This window comes from Lathamus discolor, chromosome 1 (assembly GCF_037157495.1).
Source record: "Lathamus discolor isolate bLatDis1 chromosome 1, bLatDis1.hap1, whole genome shotgun sequence".
NCBI lineage: Eukaryota > Metazoa > Chordata > Aves > Psittaciformes > Psittacidae > Lathamus > Lathamus discolor.
Genome location: NC_088884.1, coordinates 100,972,350 through 100,994,850, shown reverse-complemented (window position 1 = coordinate 100,994,850; position 22,501 = coordinate 100,972,350). Strand labels below are relative to the sequence as shown.

Here is a 22,501-nt window from a genome sequence, read left to right as displayed (position 1 = left end):
GGGACCAGGATCTTCCCCTCCCCCAGCGGTCCCAGGTGATGCTCTAGGGTGGCAGGGGCTGGCGGCAGCCGGCGCCCGTCCGTGCTGCCGTGGATAAAACCGGGATCAGACCCTGGGGAGCCGCCGAAGGTTTGCTCCGGTTGGGATGACAGGGACGGGGTGTCCCGGGACAGTTTCCTTGCTGCCGGTTTCCAGGGAGTAAGAGAAATTCCTTTGCCTTCTCAACCGGAGCCAAAAGCAAACCCTCTTTGAGATTTCCAGGAGAGCACTGCAACCCACCCGCTGCAAGGATCATGTGAGAGAGGTAAGCCTTTGAATGAAACGTGGTTTAGTTCTTACTTTGTTTCTCTGTTACACCTCATGTCCTTCCATGTCCCCAGTATGACGCCTCACGGCATCTCATAGTATGTTGCAGATTGCTATATTGTGATTCTTATGTAAGAGTGGGCATGTTAATTTATTAAGAAAAATAAAAATGCCCCAAAGGCAAGAGACATGTCAGTCTAGAAAGAAGATAGTTCAATCGTACAGATTTCAATTGCCTAGAATATTTATACACTAACCAAAAGACCAGAGAAGCTCACAAACCTGACAAGTAACTGCTATGTCTTTGGAGGCCAGAGTAACTTAAGTTCATAGTAGCAAAGCCCAGCTGATCTAGATGTTAAAAGGTGTGGTGAAAAGGCGTGTGTGAAAATGACCACAAAACAGGTGGGTAGAAAGAACATCATCTTGCTGGCAAGTGAGGGGAAGAGGGTCATCAAAAGAGTTTGGGTTTATTTGATCCCAAATTGTGCTCCAGCTGGGGGGAAGTCTGTGCTCTCTGGGTGGGAGAACCCTGGTTAGGAGACAGGGCTGGTTTGCAACACCACTGTTTTGGGGCCCACTGCAAAAGACAGAAGATTCCTGTAGATGTTCACTCTCCCTATTACCGTGTTTTAGCAGGGGTGAGCTCTACCTGTGGCTGTTGTTTTCACAGACTTGTAGATAAGCTGCATCAGCACAGCCCTTACAAATCCCATTTTTACAAAAGATTTATGATATAACAGTAAATGTGTGCTCTGGACTGGTGTTTTCCATAGAGGAGTTTAGTGAGGGATCTTATTTTTAGACGGTTGGTGAATTTATTTTCTATGCCTAAGATACATGATGAAAAATGTCATTCATAATGTGACATAATAAAAATGGATGATCTTTGAGGGGACAGCAGACTTCTGTACCTACACAATGTCTTTCTTGGTAGCATTTTGATAATGATTTTATATGTGCGTTATAGTGGTGTGAGAGGTGGTGACAGTGCATCAGGCAATGGTAGCAGCTGCTGCATTGACTCTGAACCTACCAATACCACTATGTGTGTATAAAGTGGTCAAGCTGGATAAAGAGGGAGGGAAGAAACACTCATTCAGCAGAGGTACATGGCTAGGTTTTGCTTTTATTGATTCCCTTCAAGCCAGCAATAACTGAGTGAATTGAAGCATCTTTGCTGAATTAACACATATGTGAATGCTCTGAACATTTCAATGTTCTTAAGAAATTCAACCATCCTGGGAATAGCTGGGTAGCTTTCTTCTGAGAGATACACCACCTCCTGTACTGTTGTTTGGCAAGACTGCCTATTTTAAAGAGGCAGTCCAATATTACAGCTGGTTTTAAGCCAGGCTGCATTCACTATTCCATTTTGTATGGTATAGCCATACCTGTTTGTTTAATTTTTAATCACGGTAACTTTTTTTGTGTGTGTGTGCAAATCAAACTGTTACACATGAAGTGGTGGAAAACAAGAGATGTTTGTATCTGTATGAATAGTGGCTGCTTTTCCCCTTACTCAGTGACTACATGCACTTAAGGTGCTACAGGCATTTGCAAAGCAAAAGCTGTGGAAATGATAAATGAGAGCTGGGGTGGTGCATTCTTCTTCTTGTGGCAAAGCTCCTTCCAAGTCATACACCAGCCATCAAATGAGTTTCACCTGAAACTCCAAGAGGGACTTAGGCTGTACTAGTACTACTAAAATAAAGACACTGCTAAGTGAAATTTACAATCTTGTTTTGGTTTAGGGTGGTTTTTTATGCATTTTTGTTTCTTTTTTTTTTTCTTAAATAACTGAAAACAGAGACCATAAAAACGTAGTTGCTTAGTGTATATACACACTGTTACATTTTGAAAATGTTATCCCTCTTTATACTATGCAAGCAGAAATTCCTGTCTTATGTTAGCACATGCTAGTATGAATTCTGTGATGAGCCGAAGAGAAGTAACTGTGGCCTGAGTTGTCTATGTCAGCTTCAGATTGCTAAAAATGTCCTGTACTGTTCAGAACTTGCTTGAACTCTACTGATAGTTTATGCTTATCTGCAAATAACCTGTTGTTTTTTGTTTTGTTTTTTTTTTTTATCTGCTCTTAATTGCTATAATCTGTCATGAAGACAAAGCATTTTAAAGCAGGTAGGGGATAGTGGGATCTCAGGTGATGGCAGTGCAGGGTGTGAGCAGGGAGCACAAGCCTTCTGAAGATGACTTGTTTTTTAATTAGGTCTATGTTTCAGAGGAAAAGCAGTAGAGAAGAGCAAGAATCTGGTGCTAGAGGGTTAAAAATAGCCTACTAAGTCATCAGGATGAAGACTTTTGTTCCTCAGGTGCAATGAAAGTTAGTGCTGCGGGGGATGGTGTTTTTAAACTCTATTTTCATTAATCCTTGCCTCTGCAAAAGGAAAATCTTCCTTCAGGATTGGTTTAGGGTATGGAATAAGCACACCCAGGAACTGGTGACTGATGCTTACTACCTTCTACCTCAGGTCCCACACACTTAGTTGACTTGCTGATACAAAGTTGTCTTTGTGTTCAGCTGAAGCATTTAATCTCATACCCACTTCTGCAAAGAAACAAAACAGAAGAGACCTAAAGAAACATGACAATCTAGGTAGGAGGACAAAATATGAGCTGAGTGGTTGGGGTGAAGGTAAGGGAGCATAATCACCCTGTGTTAATCATTACTTGCGCTGCTTAATGTACCCCCTGTAGTGACACTTGGATGCTCCAGCACTGAGCACCAGTATGATGACTGGAGAAGTTCCTGATGGGCAGAGGTTTCAGGACGCATGCTGCCGGTGTGTGCCATAAGGACCTTGTGAGAAGGGTGAGCTGTCAAGCAGGAGGATGAGTTTAGGTTGGGTTAATGTGATGGCTTTATTATCATAAACTCAGCTGCTAACAGTAAGTCTGAATCAAGCATGGGTTTTCGTAACTGCAAGGGAGAGTCCCCAGAGATGGTGTCAGGAATCTGGGTTCAGTCTGTTAGCTCCAGTGACTGTGGGTGTTTTGAGTTTGCAATTCCCAGAAGCAGTTAACACAAGAAAATGGAACACTGACTCAGTGAGGTGGAGCAAATATCATACATTTCAGTACTTACTCAAAAGTTACTTTTCATCCCTGCACTTGGCTAGCTTGGTCCAGGAATTTCTTTTTTTCTCTCTATCAGAATTGAATTAAATCAAGATTTTAGTCCCACTTATGTCAAGACCATGCTCCAGAAAACTCTGAACAAATGTGCTGTGGCTAGTGAACTACAAACAATGTGTCTGGGGTTTAGAAAGCAGCCACTGAACCTTGTTTTCCATTTGAATCTTCTTGCTGGTTCCGAGTTTTGGGAAGCTCAGGCTGTGTTGGCCCAGCTGCCATTCAGCCTCATAATGGCCACAGACCCACCTTTCCCATCATGAATTCATGTTTAGTGGGAGTTTAATTGCAAAAAGCTGAAATTGGATACTAATCCCCTGTGTGGAGTATGTTGGAAACTGTCCTGTTGTTCTTGGAGTAAGTTGAACACAGTAGGTTTGGCAGTAGGTGGATTTGGTCCTTGTTATTTTCATAAGAAGCTGAATGACAGATGTTGGTGGAGGATAATTCCTCTTAATTGTAAATCATCAGGTAGCTTATTTAGTAAGTAGGATGACACATGAGCATGCAGCTGCCTGCTCCTTTTCAGGCAGGGGTGGGTCCTGGCAGGGCTGGGCTCTACCCATGCCTGGTCCCCTGGGCTATCACTGGGGCTCAGCTGCAGGATGGTGCTGGGTTGTCAGCTCTTCAGAGTGGCTGCTGTCTTGTGGTATGCCTTTACGTGCTGAAAAGCACAACTGTGCTTGCTTCTGGCTCGGGTCTTCAGAGGCTGCTGCGACACCAATAAGTAAAAGTTAATTGCAAATTTATTTCCACGTAGCAATAAGGGAAAAACACTTGGGGCCAGTTTCCTTTAAAGAAAAGGGGGAAAAGGCTGTTCTACACTCATTTGATTAACCCATGCTGTTAATCACTGCCAGGTTTATGAACCTCTATTATAAACTTGTTACTCTAAGGGGTTTCAGTTCAGTGATTGAAAAACAGCTTTAGGGCTTGGGTAGGTAAGAGTAGCAAGAAGTACAAGTAGAAGCACTGAGCCTTTGAAGAGGTGTATAAATAATTAGCAACATATTTCATGTGGACTCTCTTGTTGAGATACACTGTCAGACCTGGGATTTTATCAGAACATGACGAAAATATAAAGAGCTCTATATTTATTTCAGCGTAACAATGCTGAAATATAAAATAATTCTGTGTATTAGATGCTATTTTAGGTCACAGATAATAGACCTGCACTGCTGAACTGCTCTTGTATCTGCTGCAGTTTCTTCAGAAAGCAGAGAGTGTGTGAAAGGTTCTTTACACTCTTGTGTCTTTTGAATCTTAGATCCATATTTCATGGTTGCAAAACATACAACACAGGTGAAAACCTGAACTGCATCTTAATAAAGCAAAGTGATGAATAAATAGTAGTCCATGCTACTGGTGCAGGGAAATACAGCTGGTAAAATAGAAAACAAAGGTAGGAACTTCTCTAAACACTCTAGTGGAAAAAACCCAAACCTCTAAACCCTCTAGGACATGTACCCATGTATCTCACTCAGAAGTGACAAAAGCTGTGTTCTTACTAATAAACAATCACAAATCTTCCTAACAGAATACAGGTACCTGGGAGTTAATGGCATTGTTGAGTGTCAGATACCAAGCACAACACTGCTTTGACCATGGCTTGGTCTAGCATCATTCCAGTTGGTTTGGGTTTGGTTTTTTGGTTTTGCTTTTTCCCAGTTCATGTGGTGAAAGTGTTAGCTTTTTAGGGCAAGATTTCTGCTTTCCCATTTTCAAACAGTAACCCTGATCTCCGGGTAAAAGCCCCAAGCCCAGCTGTTGCAGATGGCTTTGCTCATTCCCATATGGAGGAGGAGTTCAGTAGGCATCAGCAGGAGTTTTGTCCAACTAAATTCATTTTGGCAGTGTTGGCGGGTGGGTTTGGGACCCCTTTGAGAAACCCGCATGCTCTAATGCAGAGGTTATTTTAGCAGAAATGCAACTGTCTCTGCTACTTTCGGAAATGCTAAGAGGACTTCAGCGAGGTCAGGACTTTGAATAGGAAACTGAAGCTAAGATTAAGTTCATTTGTTTATAGCACTTTATTAACCTGAACAGAAGTAAGATTTCACTCTTCATCTTTTTCTACCAAGGCTTTCTGCCCAGCTTTGAAGTCTGGAAGAATGAGTCAAATTCAAAGAGTGAACTTCGTTTTGCCTCCAGTTTGCATGCTCGGGACTGAGAGATGGTAATCTTAGTGGAAGCCCATAGGGCAGTGAATTTCTAAGTGGGGGACATAAGCTGTTTTCCACTCCCCTCTACTTTTATTAGGAATTGTATAAGCTTGTTTAAATAATGATTACAGTTTTTTAGTTGTTTTTAATTTTAGCTTTATTTATAATAGCTATTTAATATGTATTTTTTTAGTAGCTATTTAATACATATTTTTTAATATATGGAATCCTATAATGCCAGGTTGGCAAGGACCTCAAGGATCATCTGGTCCAACCTTTCTTGGCAAAGCATAATCTAGACGAGATGGCCCAGCACCCTGTCATAGAATCATAGAATAGTTAGGGTTGGAAAGGACCTCAAGATCATCTAGTTCCAACCCCCCTGCCATGGGCAGGGACACCCCACACAAGGCCTCAAACACACAATTGTCAGAAGTGGGATTCAAACCCACGACTCCAGGAGGAGACTGCGACCTGAACGCAGTGCCTTAGACCGCTCGGCCATCCTGTCCAGCTGAATATTAAAAGTGTCCTATGTTGGGGAATCTACCATTTCCATAGGGAGGCTATTCCAATGGCTGATTTTCATCACTATGAAAAATTTTCCTCCTGTGTTCAGTCAGAATCAACTTGGGAGTAACTTGTGCCCATTACCCTCACCTTTTCCATGCGACTCCTTGTAGAAAGGGAGTCTCCATCTTCTTTGTAGCCACCCTTTAAATACTGGAGCAGGGTGATAAGGTCTCCCCTGAGCCTTCTTTTCTCAAGACTGAACAAACCCACTTCTCTCAAACACCCCTCATACAGCAGGATCTCCAGTCATTGGATCATCTTTGTGGCCCTTCTCTGGACCCTCTCCAGCCTGCCCACATCTTTTTCCATTTAGTGGGGACCAAAACTAACTAGAATGGAATAATGACATCTTTATTTCTGCTGGTGATGCCCTTGTTGATGTAACCCAGCACCCTGTTGGCTTTCTTTGCTGCAGCAGCACACTGTTCACTCCTATTGACCTTGTTTACCAGGACTCCAAGGTCTCTTTCCACAGAGCTGTTCCCTACCTGAGTAGATCCCAGCCTGTTCTGCAGTCCTGGATTGTGTTTACCCTGGTGCAAGACCTTACACTTGTCCTTGTTGAACTTCGTAAGGTTCTTGTTAGCCCTTTCATGCTTAAGTGCATTTGTATTTTAAGAGGTTAGTACTTAGCTTTAAATTGTATTTGTTCATTATGCTAGTAAAATAATTTTAAATGAATATGCTGCATTATGAAAAAAATGGTGTTCTCTATTTGTGTTATGTGATATGAAATGCAGTGGGATCTTTATAGAATATAATACATTGCAAAATGAGAAGTTCCAGCTGATATGTGGAAGGAGATAGTACCACCTCTAATCCTTCTGGGCTTAGCTTGGCAGCACTTGAGCCCCTACAGATATGACACAAAGCAAAACTGGACCTGGTGTGTGCTTGTGGGCACTGCCTGTAGCTCCAGCCATGCAGTCAGTGTATAGCTGCTTACTCCTGCCAGTGTTTACCCACTCAAACAACCCTGCAGGCTCTCAGGCAGTTTGTCATAAATCCAGTGAACCCAGTGGCAAAGTTCTAGCTCCAACTGTACGCTGGTCCAGGTGTTATTTCTCTGCAAAGTGCTACTGAAATTAGCCTTCCTTACTCTTTGTCGTTTGCACTCTTGCTTAGAGTGTACTACTCTCTAGTTTAAATTTTTGTCTTTAAACTTGCCTTTGCTAGTCAAATGGGAAGCAGTGTGCAAGAGACTAATGTTTAGGCACCAGACAAAATACTAAGATATAAAGCCAGTCCCTCTTCCTTAACAAAACTGGTTCTTTCCACCCTGTCTTTAAACTGAAAGAAATTATATAGAAATCCAGAAAAAGAAAATAAAAAGTTTGCATTTTCTTGTGTACTCCCAGTCTTTTCTGATGTCCTTTAAAAGCTGACATTAACCTGACCGTTTCATGTCCCGTGGAGTCGGACTAGCTTATTTGGTAGCCATCTCTATGTTGAGGTTGATTTTTATTTTCATGGTAGCCCATAGGGCAGGTATTACACTTGACAAGGGAGTGGAAACTGAGACACTCAGCTATTACTTTTTAATCTGCTAAGCAGGAAAGCAAGCTTTTTAAGTGCCTGGCTTGTGGGAGGTCATCATTAGTCTGTCAAGGTATTTCTTTATTGCTGTCTTCCATAAATGTATTTGATATGGCAACTTCTAGTTACGCTGTTTTGAACAGACAAGACGTACTGTTTATGAAAACAGACTTCTTAAAAGCAGGCTGTGGTAGTGGGTAAAGGAGGAGAGGTTGTTTACAATATTTTAAGCCAAACTGTTCCTTTGGCAGGAGGTTTTCTGTAACAAGTGAGAACAACAAGAATTAGCGCTCTCAGCACTTCAACAAGCAGAGATTTTTGTCTGTAATGAGAAGAATGAGACTTGTTTGACACAAACTACAAAACAACACAGGAAAGATGAAAAACAAGGGCAGAAATACATTACTAAAGGTGAGGAAAAACAACTTCACTGCTCTACTGTGAATTCAAGATTCTTGCTCATTATAATGTATAATTACAGCTGGCATCATTCCAGAGGAGGGGTTGAAAGAAGGTAGGTCTTACCAACCGTGACAAATCCTGTTGAGGAACTGACCACAACAGCATCGTACCCGAGTTCATATAGCCCAAATCACTGCCATTTTATTCTTCTATAGCAGGTCCTTCTTTATGCAGAAATGCAAATGCTCTTTGGACTACTGAGATTTGAAAACTGATTAGAATTTTTATGTTCCTCCGTTAGGGGTAAAAATAGATTATCCCAAGGTAGACAGCTCCTCAAATTATATACTGATCTGAGAAAATGGGAATAACTTAATTTTGTCATTAAATGAATAACTACTTTCAGCAACTGGTGCCAGTGGTGTGGTGTTGCCATTTTTGAATTTTTTGCTGTCTTTCTGAAGTTTTGAGCAGTTTTAATGGTAAGTTTACCAACACCAGATTCTATTTACTTGAAGTAGGATATTCATCCATGTATCATTTAAAAGCAAACCTTTGGTTTGCTTTCTAAATGTAGTATGAGACTGAGAACAGCAGAGAGTTTACATATGTGGCTATTCTAATTTCCCCTGCAGCTCTCACAAGGAGCAGAGCTTGAACCCAGTGAGGAGACTGAGCTGAAGTAGTTTGGCCATCTGTATGTGTCTGGGTAGATATGTGTATGTGCAACCTCTAGGGCATAGCTTTTGTTTTTGAAAACAATGATGCACCAGGATACTGTAGGGCAAAGCGAATATTTATTGAATTCAAGCTCAGGATTCAAGCTTCAGGTTGTTGTTGGTCAGATATTTCCTGTGTAATGAAATTGTAGGGCTCTTTTTTTCTCCTTCCCCCCCCCTTCCCCCCCCCCCCCCCCTTTTTTTTTTTTTCCCTCTGAGAGCAATTGCAAGGCTAGGTTGTACTGCTGGAGACCTTTCATGCTGGTAAATGGTGTCATCTAAGCAGCTGTGGATGGCACAGATGACTCTGGACCCTGGTTTCCTGGCTCTGAAATACCTGTTCATTTGGTGGTGTGTTTTGTTTGGTCTGGCTCCCAAAAGCTCTTCACATCTCTCATACCCTGGTTACATTGATATTGTTCTTCTTTTTCCAAGGTCTTCTGTCAGCCTCAAAACTGGAGCTAGTCATAAAGTATTCACTTTGTCACTTGCTCATCCCGACTCTTGTTGGGTGTTGCATGGCAGCTGTTTGAGCTCTGCTCCCCTCCTTGACCTGTAGCAAATCGTGTATGTGTGGTTCATTTCATTGAAAGCTTGGGATAGGAAACTCAAGAAGTGGTCTGGTTGACGGGGGCAGGGTAGTAGAGGGGGAGAAGCTAAGGCTCTGTGTAACAGAACAAGTCTTATCTGTGCAGCTTTCATTCTGTTTGGATGCAATTGTGTGCTGCTTATTAATATTTCATTTGTATTGCACATGCACGCTGTTAAGAATGGTGCTTATCTAGGCATAAAAAGGCTCTTAATGACAGATCCTATATGTACCTGTGGGTTTCCAGAATCTTATTACAGAAGTGATTCTTTTTCCCTACTTGCAGTGCTAGAGGCTCTGTTTACTTCTGCTTACTTTATTGCTGTGGTTTTGGTTGGGTTTTTTTTTTTTTTTATTATTATTATTTTATTGTTATTTTATTTTACTTTATTTTATAAGGAGAATAGCTAAGAAAATCACGATGTCCAAGGATCTTAAAGGAACTAAATAATTTTTACAAAAGAGTTTAAGAATTATTTGGAATGATTTCTTCCTTTTATTTCTTGTTGGCAACGCTATTTTTGTTACTAGAGCTGTCTGAGGAACTAAAGATGTGTGTGAAAGCCAAAGGTGTGTGTATTCCACTGTATTCTACCTACAGTTTTTGTTTTAGATCCTGATCTGTTACACAGCCATAAAGCAGGGGTAATGTGATTGTAATAATGGATGCAAATCAGGGTTAGGTCTGCAAAGCATAAAATGAGAGTTATATTGAAGTAAAGATTTATGGGGCTACTCCTAGTTGTATCGGACAAGGATAAAACCATGGATGTCTTCTGTAAGCATACAGATATATATATGTACATATATAGATACATATAAAGTTACGGTATATATAATCTACTGAACCTTATTCTTCATCAGTATGATAAAAGAATTATAAAATCAGCAAGAGGAAAATGAGCCAGGTTTTATTGCTACGATAGGATTCTTACAATTTCATGTCTATGGTGGCAATTTGGAGAACAGGGTATTTTTGGGTTTCTCTTTGTTTTTTTGTTCTTTTTTTTTTCCAGTGCTGGTGTGAACTAGGTACCCATATGTTTACATAGAAAGACAAATGGTCTGTTTATTTCAGCAGCTGTTTAATAAGCCACCAGCACAATCAATTAAATTAATCCCAGAAAATAAAACTTGAAATAAAGATGATATCTGCAATCATTTTTATTCATGGTTAGAGACCATGCAGATTCTTTTGACAAGTTGAAAAATCTTATGGGTGATGTTGAAAACTTCAATGTACAAGTGCTAATTCAATTTGAGGGGAAAAAACCTGACTTGATAGAATGGTTTCTGTAGAGATATTACTTGAATATCAAACCCCCAAGCAATACAAAGGCAGCTAGAGTATTGTATGCTCATTACTTGAATTTTCAAATACTTAACAACTGTGGGAAGTATGAATATGCAAAACTTCCAGACTCTGACCAACATTTCTTGTATTCTTTTCTATTCCTGGAATGAAAAAGGCAGTGGTTTGTCATTGCATACATATAACTATTACTAACTCAATTTAAAGTTACATATGGTATAAGGTCATAGGTCCTTAACTCAGTAGAACATTTAAGTAAATCAGCCTCTTCACCAGTTGTAGCACCTTAAATATGTGTGCAAGTGCTCTGTTGAACCGGGGCTAAAATTTCAGCCCTTGTATCTGCACAGCTGTTATGCAGGGGAGATGAAAAGTGCACCTTGCATAGATGGTACAATGCTAAAAATTTATTAGGTCACAACTATGGAGATAATAATAGGAACAAACCCTTGCCTTTAATGGTGAGGGTCCTAAACTGTTATCCTCTTCTCTAGAAGAAAAAATATACAAGAGAGCTTTACAGTTAATGTCCCATGTGGGGGAATGATTTGAATAAAAATTCCTCTCCTATGTGGAAGACCCCTTGACCTCCGTGAGGATTTTGGGGACTTACTGCCACGTTGGATCTGAAGGTGCCAAAGGCACTGTTAATGTACCTGATTTTAAGTTCTGGGCCAGATCCTGCAAGCTCTTGTTTGCATATGTAGTCCATTATGTCTGAATATTTTGTGGCTAATTTCTGATAGTGCACCAATTTGTCATAGACAAAAAGATATTTGCGCAAGACGGGATCTTGTCCTTACTGCTGAATGCTCAAAGCTTTCACATCTATTCCTAAACGAGACAGTAAAACCTATGAGAGTCTGTTTTTTTTAAATGCTAAAATCATGTTGCTATAAATAAAGAACGCCACCAATCTCTGCAGGTTAAGGTTAACAGGGAAGTAGCAAATCTATTTGTATTTGACTGGGTTTTTAAAACACATTTTTCTTACACTTAAAATAAAAAGAACCTGACCTGTGTGTAGCACTGAAGAATGCCACAAAAAAAGCAGCTGGTATGCCATGAATGCTTTTATCTTTTACAAGACAAGTTTTTATTTGCGCCGGCACTAAAAGATTTGTTTTGTAAGCTTTTCTTCTGAGACACTTGCAGCCTTTCTCCTCCTTGCTAGCTCTTGCTGGTGCTGTTTGCGAGAGACTTCTCAGCTGCCTGAGTCCCTTGATGGTGGCAAGTAGGCAAATATCGTAACTTATGACAAAAGCATCAATGCTCTGAGCAAAGAGCTGGCAACATTTGTATTTGCTCAGGGCTCTCAAAGTCCTAGTGCTCTAATCATTTCAGTGGGATCTGTTGGAGCTTGTCTGTCTACCTTCACTTCAGCCTGAATGCTCCTGTTTCCTTTCTGTGGAACAAGCGGTACAGTGGGCAACGGAGCACGACTTTGTCATGTTTCCGTATGAAGATAGGTGGTCATGTGCCCTGGGAGCTGGGTAGTGCTTCAGGGTCCTTAGCATATGCTAAATTACAGTGGAGGAATGGAAGGAGAACTGTCATTGCAGTCTGGAAATGTGGCTGGAATCAGAAATGAGACTCAGTAAAAGCAGAGCCCCTCAATGGTTCATTAGTATCTCCACAGTGAATTTTCTCCATGGACAAATTTTCAGCTGATTTTTTTTTCATGTCTCAAATACTTAACCTGAAACGGGAAAATCAGTTGATGTTTCTCCTTAAATATTGTCAAAGAATTTGTCTACCTACTTGCCCACTGTAAATGTGTAATAATGTACCAGCTGACACATATTATGTGTATTTTACTGACTTCAAGGAATTTTTATGTTCAAGAAACCTGCTGATTTTTAAAGCACAAAATCATCTATAAAATAAGCTCATACAAATACAGAGATAAGCCCAGGGAAAGAATGGCGTCACTTTTACATGCCCGAAGTTCAGAACATGCCTCAATCTTAACTACAGAGGGCACTGCCAACTACTGACTAGAATTTAAGGTTTTAGCTGCCATGTGCCTTCCTATCTAACAACTGACAAGTAATTTGAACATTAATCAATATGCTGCTGCTTCCTGGAGTTGTACACATTTCCTAATAATCAATCTGAATTTTTGTTTGGCTGTCTTTTGTTAAAGATGATCAGAAAAGAAGGGGTTTGAATATAAATGAACTATCCTATTCCTCTAGGTTGTGCAAAATGGTGTTACTTGGTGTTAACTCCGTAGCTTGCTTTATGCATAAGAAGGCTGGCTCTGTATTTTGGAGTGCTGAATAGAAAATTAAAAATGCAGGCCAGTCTTTAGGAACATTTCTCTTACTGTTTTAATAAACTTTTGTTTATGCCTAGAGGTGCCATTAAATTACCAGCCAGACATTAATATACAGTACACAAGGGATCTTGTATATAAGCAATGATTATTACTGTGTGACTCTGATAAAGCTTGCTGTAGACATAGATAGTTGCTGGATGGGAGATGAAAAGCAAATACCTGTCTGGAGGAAGAATGGTGGCATTCAGGCAGAGGATGTGCCATTTGGTCAGTGTCATGGTTTAAGCCCAGGACAGTCAGCTATGTTTAGAAGTAAATTATTTTCTCAGAGCAGAAGCATGACTCAAGGGGACAGTGGACTGTCATAGTAGAAGAACCTTCAGTTTCTTTCATAAAAATAAGGGGAAGCAAGCACATGGTGTGGATGGTTCTGGAGCTAAAGGTATGAAGCATTTTCAAGTGTTCTGGACCCCCTTAGACAAGGAGTCTTTACACCCCCAAAGCATCTGCTTCAGTTGCTGACTCTGAGTGTGCAGTGATGCTGAGAATACTTAATTCCAAACACAACTTGTTTCCTGTGCTTTTGTAACCACAGTAAGAACATAACAAAAGGAAGTAAAGACTGCAAGAACAAGCTGGAATAAACATGGGCCACAGACACCACACTGTAAAGTATCTGTCTGAGTAAAAGGGTGTAGAGGTAAAATCAGAAAGAGGTATTTTGCTGCAGGCCTTGTGCCTGCATGCTGTCACAGACAGGTACAACTTGAAACGGGGGATTGCAGAAGTAAGTCCATCTAGAAGGAAAAAAAAATCAAAATCCCTCCAGCTTCTGAAAAAAATGTATGCCAATTAATTCTGAACTGGGATTTTCCTTTACATTTGATCTACTTAAAAATGCACCAAATGGAAATCTTCCTGTGAGGAAAGCTTAGAAATGCTCTCAGTGGGAAAAGGCACCATCGTAACTCTCCCACTTCCTTAAAGGAATCAGGGTAGAACTCTGCTTAATGCACATCCTCTAAAGGAAATATAAGGCCCTACCTAATACAGCCTCCCTAGGTTCTGCTGCAAAAAAAAAAAAAACAAAAAAAAAAAACAAAAAAAAACCCACCAAAAAAAACCAACCTAAAAGAAAACAGCAACCAGATGATCATTCCCCATCTCTGTTCTTGTTTTTTGCTTCCCTGCTGCACTTCCTGGATAACTTGCACCTACAAGAAGAGTTCCTTCCTTCTGTTGTTAAGCACAGGCTCTGGCATTAAAGCTGTTTATATGGAAAGAAATGGGTGAGATTGGATGAGACTTGTGAAAATAACAACACAAAATCGACCTGAGTTGTGTGGTATAAGCTGGATAGATGTTAGGCAGTGAAGAGTGCTACTTGGAAGTCTTTGTGAAACCTGATTATGTTGTAGGAATATTTAAAGTTCACAGAATAATAACTCTTTCTTTCCTTGGGAAAGGGAAGCAGAGGGCAGAGTATCCCAGCGGTAGAGCTCTTCAGCAATGTTCTTGCAAAGGCATAGAACAGATGCTGAGCATGAGAGAAGGGAGGAATCGGAGGGTTTAGCAACTTCGGTGGCTTTGCCAAAGAAACAAGTGATGGTGTTCAAGCACTCGATTTGCCAGAGATGTAAAAGTCTTGCCTCCATGTATTTGCTTCCATGTTTTTGTTTTTCATTTGTCATTATTTGCCAGCAATACAGAGTCATGTCCTTAGTTTTAGTTCAGCTTTATTCCCTTGTCCTTATATGATATTGTTTTAAGTACAAAGTGTCCCAGTTTTCTTAATACTTCATCATTTATTAATGCCACAGATTGCAGGACGAAGAGTTCTCAGCATCCTCTTTTTTTTTTTTTTTTTTCCTGTATTGACAGATATAATAGCTGATTTGTTATTAGATAGCTTTTAAAGAATCTCTTCCTTTCTGGTTATATTTTTTTCCTATTTGGTGTATTTCCCAATACCTTATCTCCCTACCTTACTACTCATTTTTTGGGGGGAGTCTTCTTCCACATTTGATATAATTTTTCTCATTAACTCTGAGGGGGAGAAGTTCCGAAACCTCAAGGTGGGGGGTGGGGTGGGGGTGGGGGTGGGGTGGTGGAGGCAGAAGTGAGCCTGATCAATATCCGGCATATCAGACCCATTTATCAATGTGTCCTCATGCCTCTCTAGGAGAGGACTTGTGAGGATGTCTGCAGGAAGTAGAGGAGGAGTTTGAGCTTTAACTCAGTTCAGAGTACTGCTAGTGGGGATCTCCTGGCAGCTTTGGCCTGGTGGTCCCCATTTGTACTGAATCATCTATGGTATTAATCACTGCAGTTGGTACTAATAAGGGCTACGGTAAAGTGAGGTTGATAAGTGTATATGCACTACAGTTACTTGACCGCAAGTATGACTGTAAGCTCCCCTATTAGCATTTTAAGAAAGGTCTGATTTACTAAGGGAAAAGCAGGCAAAACCTTCCTTTGTAAATCTGTACCCTAATATGTATAACAAGCTGCTTGGTTTCCATTCTGCAGGGGGAAATCATGGCTGGTGAGGACTAAATGGTCAGGCTGTAAAGTTATGAACACGGTCTTTCTGTTGCATACCATGTTGATCCTGAGACTCTAGTCTCCTGAATGACCAAACTGGCCATGGTCAAATTTCACCATTACTCTGTCTGGGGAATGTACTTGGCTTTTCTCCAGACTGATGGAGAGCTGGGTCCTGGCCCGTGGTGAAGACATGCCATGGCAATGACATGCAAACATCCAAGAGGCATGAAGGAACAGGTGCTGTAGCAGGATGAAGTCAAACTGACAAATCTGTGAAAGTTTAAGGACAATTGCTCTGGCATTTTCCCTTGCAGAAACTAGTGAATTTGCCCTGTTTCTCTGCACCTCTAAACTCTTTTGTAATGTTAAAAACTCAGAAGTGACAGACACAAGAGAAATCAAGCCCCATCTTCCATTCAGCTAAGTGAATATGAAATTTGGAGCATGGGCTGTCCTTCCTCTAGGAAGATGTTTATACTGCAAAATACAGCAGAGGTTTTTATATTGAGACTGTTCATTTTTTTAGGTGTTTTGGTATGACTGTTGTAATACTAGAAGGTTATTTTTGTAAGTGTAACGAGAAAAAAACATGTTGTCTCTGAAGTGTCTTATTAACAGGTTAATTCAGTTAATTCCAGTTGTTTATTGTGAAATCATCCACAGAAGCAATTTAATGTTCTCAGCTTCATTTTTCAGGTTTAAATATGGACAGCTTTTCATCACTAAAAAAAAATATTTTTTAATGTTTTTAAATTGCAGCTAAAGAAGCCCATAATGTGCTCTGAGAACAGCTTTATTATGCCAGTTGCTTTTTGGTTTTCTTTCTTCTTTTTTAATCTTTCCTTTTTTTAATCCAACCTTCTGAATCCATTATAGCTCTGCTGTCTACCGGGAAACCATATTTCAAGTGCAAACATGAAAATTTCTCTAATCTATATGGTCTCTTAGAGGTCTAGGAGGAGGAGGCAAGAGAATATAATGAGTTGAGCATCACTAAGTCAGGTTCTGTTTCTCTGTAAGAACAAGCAGGTTCTAGGAAAGGGATCAGCAAAGTCCTATTTGTTGCCTTTTAAATTTTCTTAATGTCTAAGATCAGTGCATGAAAATTTCACAATAGGCTCTTAAGTAAAGGAAAAAAAAAGCTTATTTTTAGATACCTAAACATGAGGACCCTTTATCACAAGTTAAAATCCCTTCAGCATTATGCATTTAAAGCCTTGGAGTTGGAGGGTGGGGGAAATAGTACTATTACAGAAATAAACCCAAATAATCACAAAGCCTTTTGTCATCTTTAAGCTTCTATGTAGAAAAGCATACCTATATGTGTGTTTAAGTCCCATTAAGCACTGTTCTAAATTGAACTTGTACATAATTCCTATTACTGCATTTTGCTAATGGTAGTAAGTCCCACAGCTGGCAATACCAAAGTGCTCACAGGTATTTACTAACATCCAGTAGCAACAATTGAAAGATCCCTTGCAGATGCTTGAAACACTGTAAGGATCTAGGCCAGGATGGAATAACAGTTGTGAATTCCATTTCTATAAGGAAAAACAGCTAATGGGATCAGTATATCAATCTCTTCAAGCACCTGAAAAAATCTGAGATCATGCCACTAAGTGCTTGTGAGAAATATAAATGCGTTGTAAACCGTCCCATATATTTCCACTTTTTCTCCTCAACTTTCCTATTTATAATTAACACCTCTCTTTATCTTGTTCATTCTGAATATCTTTGTTCTTTTCAAGTTAAATTATTTAATACTATCTCTTCTTCTCATTTAAGCTCCCTTGATCTCATGATCCCCTCTCCTTTATATTGAAATCTCTCCTGTCTAAATGCATAATCAGATGACATCTGCTACTATGGAACTTAAAAATCCCAGCACATTCCCTAAAATAATTTAACTGTGTAGTTATTAGGCAGCAAGGTATGTTGGGCAGATAAGAAGCTGGGTACACAAAAGAAATAGGCTCCATACGGCACAAAGGGGAGCCAATGTCTTGGCATCAGTTACGAACCACATAAGACTGATTGCTCATTACATGAAGCCCAGAAACACCTAGTCCACTTCTGCATCTTTGCAGACATGAAAACCAGTCATTGCTCACATGAACAGTCCTGTTGATTTCAACAGATGACCTGTGAGCAATGAAGATTTGGTGTCACATAGCTACGGATGCCATAGAAGCTTTTGTATTATGCAGAAGGAAGCACAAAGGCCTTTAGAGGCAGGAAAGCATCTGGAAGCCCCGGGGTATGTTTGCAGTTGAAAAAAGATGAGAATTTGGTCATGTGAAATCAGAAGTTAAATTCTCTTTCCTGTACTGTCTAAGCCACAGCTAAATATATCACAAAATGGTGATGTAATGGAGATGTATGTATGCATGTGGCAGACCATTCTGGGGTCTGGTTGAGTCCCAGTGGTTAATTAGGATATGTATATTATCTGTATGGAAACCTGACAAGGAAAGTGACATGTTGCAGCATATACTTTCAGATGACAGACACTGAATTGTCCCTCTCTAATACTGACCAAATGCCTCAATATGGATTACAAGTTGCCTTGTAGCAAAAGAGATACTGTCTTGCAAACAGATCTGGGACACGTGAGAGTCCTGACACTATACAATACACTTACAGTGTTTTCTTCCTTCCTCATCTGTGCTGGGGCAGGGCAGGGCTTACAAAGTGCTCTCTTATTTAAAAGCAGAAACAATTTCATTTCTTTGACTTGAGACTTACATGTTTGTCATAATAATTGAAGAACAGCTTTTAAACAAAATCAGCTAAAACATCTGGTGGTTTAGGTCTTTTGATGCACATCTTAGAATATCTGTGTGCAATCTTAAAGATTATAGAAGATGAGAGCTACATGAATCCACGTCTTTTGTAACTCAGTTGGCAAAAGAAATTTGTTACAAACTTCAGATCTCTTGGAAACATATTGCAAGGCAAAACATCCACTCAAAGCAACAGAGCCTTATTAAAGCTTCTTTTTCTTTAGTGAATATAAATAAAGCTTACTTCTTCTGTCATATCTGATGACCACTGGCAAACCACTAGGGGTTTTCTTATATTTCTTACACTTTTTTCTTTAACTGTTCTTAATCTAATACATGGTGAGATTGTCTCTCTAGAGGAGAGACAGGCTTGGGACAGCACACAAGGGATGATCCTTTGGAGGGGAAAATTAGAAGAATCTTCCAGAGTCTTGGACTGAACCTGAGGCTTCCAACTTCAGCCAATTAGATCTGCTGTGATCAAACATTTGACAACTGCTGGCGAAATGAACATGGAATTAACTTGGGTGGCAGGCAAGATTAGAAGTTCATAATTAGTATCCACCTGCAAAAAGTGAGGGGCAGAATTAGCACCATGTAAAAACTATGATGCAAAACCAGGGAGAGGCTGCCGTCTTAACTGCAGGACTGAATTTTATTGCCAGACTGAGCAACCTCCATACCCACTCCTTCTCTGCATCCATCTACAGCTTTTGCAGCAACCGACACTGCAGCAACTGCATTCACTGAAATTTGGCTGCTTCTAACTTCTGATTGCTTAATTTTCAGCCTCAATAGATTTACTTTCTGTTAGTAAAGCTTTCCTGAATTGTGCTAATGCTGTTTGCACCTGTCAGCCCTGCTGGTGCAGAGTGAGGCCTCTGCATCATGTAATGAATCAGCTGGGCTGCAACCCTGTTAGGAGCTTGAGGGTCGCATACACATCCATGGCATGATGACCTGGGAAACACTGGACATTTGCCTGGTCTCCTGCTGTATTCAGGTCAGAGGGCCTATGCTCTTGCTAGTGTGCTTTCAGAGCCACGTGGGAAAAGATGTAAGAACTCTGATCTATGAATTGTGCCATGTCCTAGAACTAGGCCCACCTCACCTGTAAATGGGTATCCACACAAACATTTCATACAGTTTAGATGATAAACATTAACTTTCCATCTTTAGCTGAATCACCCTGTCCTTCCTGCGCAGTAATCAAATCCTTCTATACACTTCTATACGCAATCACAGCTTTATAACAGCCATTACGCATTTATTTTCTCCAAAAGCTGTCAACCTGTAGCAGTTGCTCAGGTAAATGCAGTGAAGTTTTGCAATCTGGCACTTGTATCTAAGAAGGGAGCAAGGATCAACATGCGCTCCAGTAAACTTTAGTGAAGCAGTGAAATCTGCAATCTTAAGTGCACGTTTTGGATCCCCTTGTGGGTGTGGGAAGGCATATTCAGTCCTTATTAAAAAAACTCAGCTATGACCGACACATTTAGATAAATGAACCTCGCAGGATGCACAACATCATATGCCTCCTGAAGTAGCTGAGCTCACAAATGAGTTTTGAGCTATAAACATTTATTTACTGGGTATCAGAGAGCAGAAGGCATGTAGCAGGGCTGTTCTTGGAAGCCTGAATGTATCTTCAACAGAGGCTGCGAAGTATAAACTTACCTACGTGTCTGGAAAGCACACAGCAGATCTGCTGGGTGTTCTAAGCCTGCCGGACCAAGGTAGCCGTGGCAGTCCTGAGTTTCACGTGTTTTGAGCGTTTTAAGCGTTTCATGCTTTATCATTTTCCTGTTGATGTGATTTAGAGCGAGGGGGTTGCGACCGGTCAGGAGCTGAGCTAAGGAATCCATCAGGGAAGCGGCGACAAGACAGGCACAGAAGGAACGCGCGGGCGAGCACCACAGCGAGGGTTTACCATACTTTGTTTTAATGGAAATATATTTAACACTGAAACAAGCCCCCGGTCTCCGCGCAGGAGATCGTCTCCCGTCTGGAAGCCGGCTAGCTCAGCAGGCATCCGCGCAAGGCGGCGTGGGGCAGACCGCAGGAGCGGACCGGTGTCGGCAAAGTCGCGATAGGCGCTTTTCCTCTGGGCAAGGCAGATGCTTTCGGGTCTGCTCAGCCCGGCCAGGCAGGCGCCTTCCTGCTGCAACACCAGGGTGAGCAGAGAGGTGATCAGGGAACAGCCGGTCACTCGCTCCGTAACGGGACACGGGGGCGCGCGCACCGGCGACACGTCTGTGATGCAGCGGTCGCCGCCAGCCCGGAGCAAATCGCTTCCGCAGTTAGGGCCGCGGGGTATTAACCGACAGCATTTCCGCTGCGGGCAGCCTCGGCCTGCACGGTGACCCGCGTCCCCTGCACCGGGATGGCGAGCGCCCGTACCCCGAGGAACGCCGCTGCCCCCTCCAGCCGGCCCACCCGCGCCCAATGGCCGCGACCGCCACATCGCGCCCGCCCTCCCGCGCGTCAAACGCGGGGCGTCACGCAGACGTTGTAATGTACCAAAACAGCGCGCACCTATCCGCTCGCGCTCCCGCAGCCTGCCCCACCGCCTCCGCCGAGCACCCGCGCCCGCAGGGAGAGCCCCCCCCGCCGGGACCGGCTCTGAGGGCCGCCCTCACGGCCTGACCGGCGATAGCAGCAATGGAGGCGGCCGGCGGCGTCGCCGTCCCGTTACACCACCCCGCGCCGCCTCGACCCACTGTGACTGCCTGCGCCCCCGCCTCGGTGCTGGAAGGCAGCGTGGGGCGAGGGCAGCCATAGCCAGAGGGCGAAGAAGCGGGCATCGGCGCTGCGGGCGGGCCGTCGGTCGGGTGCTGCGTGTCTATTAGGAGGTGCGTGGTAGTGATGGCGGCAGTGGGTGAGACTTTTCCTGTCAGCGGATCCTGCTGGCCCTGCCGGCGGGCGGAGGGGCTGCACCCCGCCCCGGCGCTGCGCCCTGGTGCGCCGCGCCGGGCCGTGCTGTGCCGGGCGGCGGGGAGCGCGCCATGGGGCTGCTGGAGCGCCTGCGGAAGGAGTGGTTCATTCTCGGGATCGTGCTGGTTATCGCGGTGGCGCGGCTGGAGCCTGCCGTCGGCGTCAAAGGGGGTGAGTCCGGCCGCTGCCCCGCTGGGGACGGTTCGTCCCGGCAGCTCGGCGCGCCAGCGGGGCCACCGGAGCCGCCGGAGCCGCCGCCCGAGAGCACAGGCGCCGTCAGGGGTCCGGCCGTACTTTGTCAACTCTCGGCGCCGGCGCTGCCCCCCCCGGCGCGTTTCGGTCGTGCGGGCCGGACCTGGTGCTGCGCTGCACGGGTCCTGCGGGGAGAGGCAGGGCATGGAGCGGGCCGCCCCGGTGCTGGGGGTGCAGGCGGGGGGGGGGGGGGTCTGTGGGCCTTTCTTGGGGTCCCTGGGCGGGGGTGCTGGCCGCCTCGCTGCCGGGGACGCTGGGACTTGCTCGGGTGCCCCTCTGGCGTCGGGGCGTCAGCGCAGAAAGTTTGGAGCTCGGGTTGTGAGTGGTGCAGGAGGGAGAGCCGCAGGGAGCGGGCCGGGACACAGCTGGGCCCTCCGGTGGTCCCTGCACCACCAGCAGCTCGCCTCTCGGGCGGTCAGTCAGTGTTTTTCAGCTACCGAAGAAATAGTCTGGGGTGTGTTCCTGTATGTTTGCTAGGCACTGCGCCAGTTGCGGGAATAATAGCTTACTCTCTTTGGGTTAGTAGTAGTGAAAGCTGGATAGCAACTTCCTTTGCATGGACTCCTGTTAAACTAAGTAATAACTTCAAGAACTCTGAGATGGTCATGAAGTCATTGCAGGTCGGTGTATGAATGTCTGCTATCTGTGAGCTTCTCGAGAGGTGTAGCTTCTGGTATACTGCCTCAAAATCTCAGGTGCTGTATTTCAGCCAGATGATTTTTTTTACTTTATAATAACACTCATGTATTTTAAAGAGTTGTTGTTGTTATTGTCGTCTCTTAATTCATCATGAAAGATGAGTGAAAACAGTGAAAATGGTTCATTGCAAAATGGTGCCAAATGCTCACAGTAAACAAATGAGAAGTAAGAGCTGCCCTTTTCTAAGCAGTGAGGACATGTATGTTTCTTGGAACAAGAGCTGATGAAACATCCAGTGTTATTTAAAAATAAG

General features: G+C 42.8%; 1 protein-coding gene and 1 non-coding gene across 13 annotated transcripts in view; one reads left to right on the top strand and one right to left on the bottom strand.

Moving 5' to 3' along the window:
• Positions 1 to 6,048: 6,048 nt before the first annotated feature.
• On the bottom strand, positions 6,049 to 6,132 carry TRNAL-CAG (transfer RNA leucine (anticodon CAG)). The gene has a single exon. It is a non-coding gene; the product is annotated as a tRNA-Leu (tRNA).
• A 14,764-nt stretch (positions 6,133 to 20,896) lies between these two features.
• The window catches only part of SLC10A7 (solute carrier family 10 member 7), a 142,894-nt gene continuing 141,289 nt past the window's right edge, over positions 20,897 to 22,501 (top strand). For 5 of the 12 annotated variants that reach the window (XR_010614546.1, XR_010614544.1, XR_010614551.1 and 2 more), the window contains exon 1: positions 21,248 to 21,468. Coding sequence is in view for 6 of the 12 variants with exons in the window: in XM_065688256.1 (XP_065544328.1) it covers positions 21,369 to 21,468 (100 nt within the window). In the remaining 6 variants the exon portion in view is untranslated. Of the gene's footprint in view, positions 21,216 to 21,247; positions 21,469 to 22,501 lie in introns of those variants that run through there. The other 7 variants (XM_065688204.1, XM_065688195.1, XM_065688243.1 and 4 more) reach the window with 6 other exon arrangements.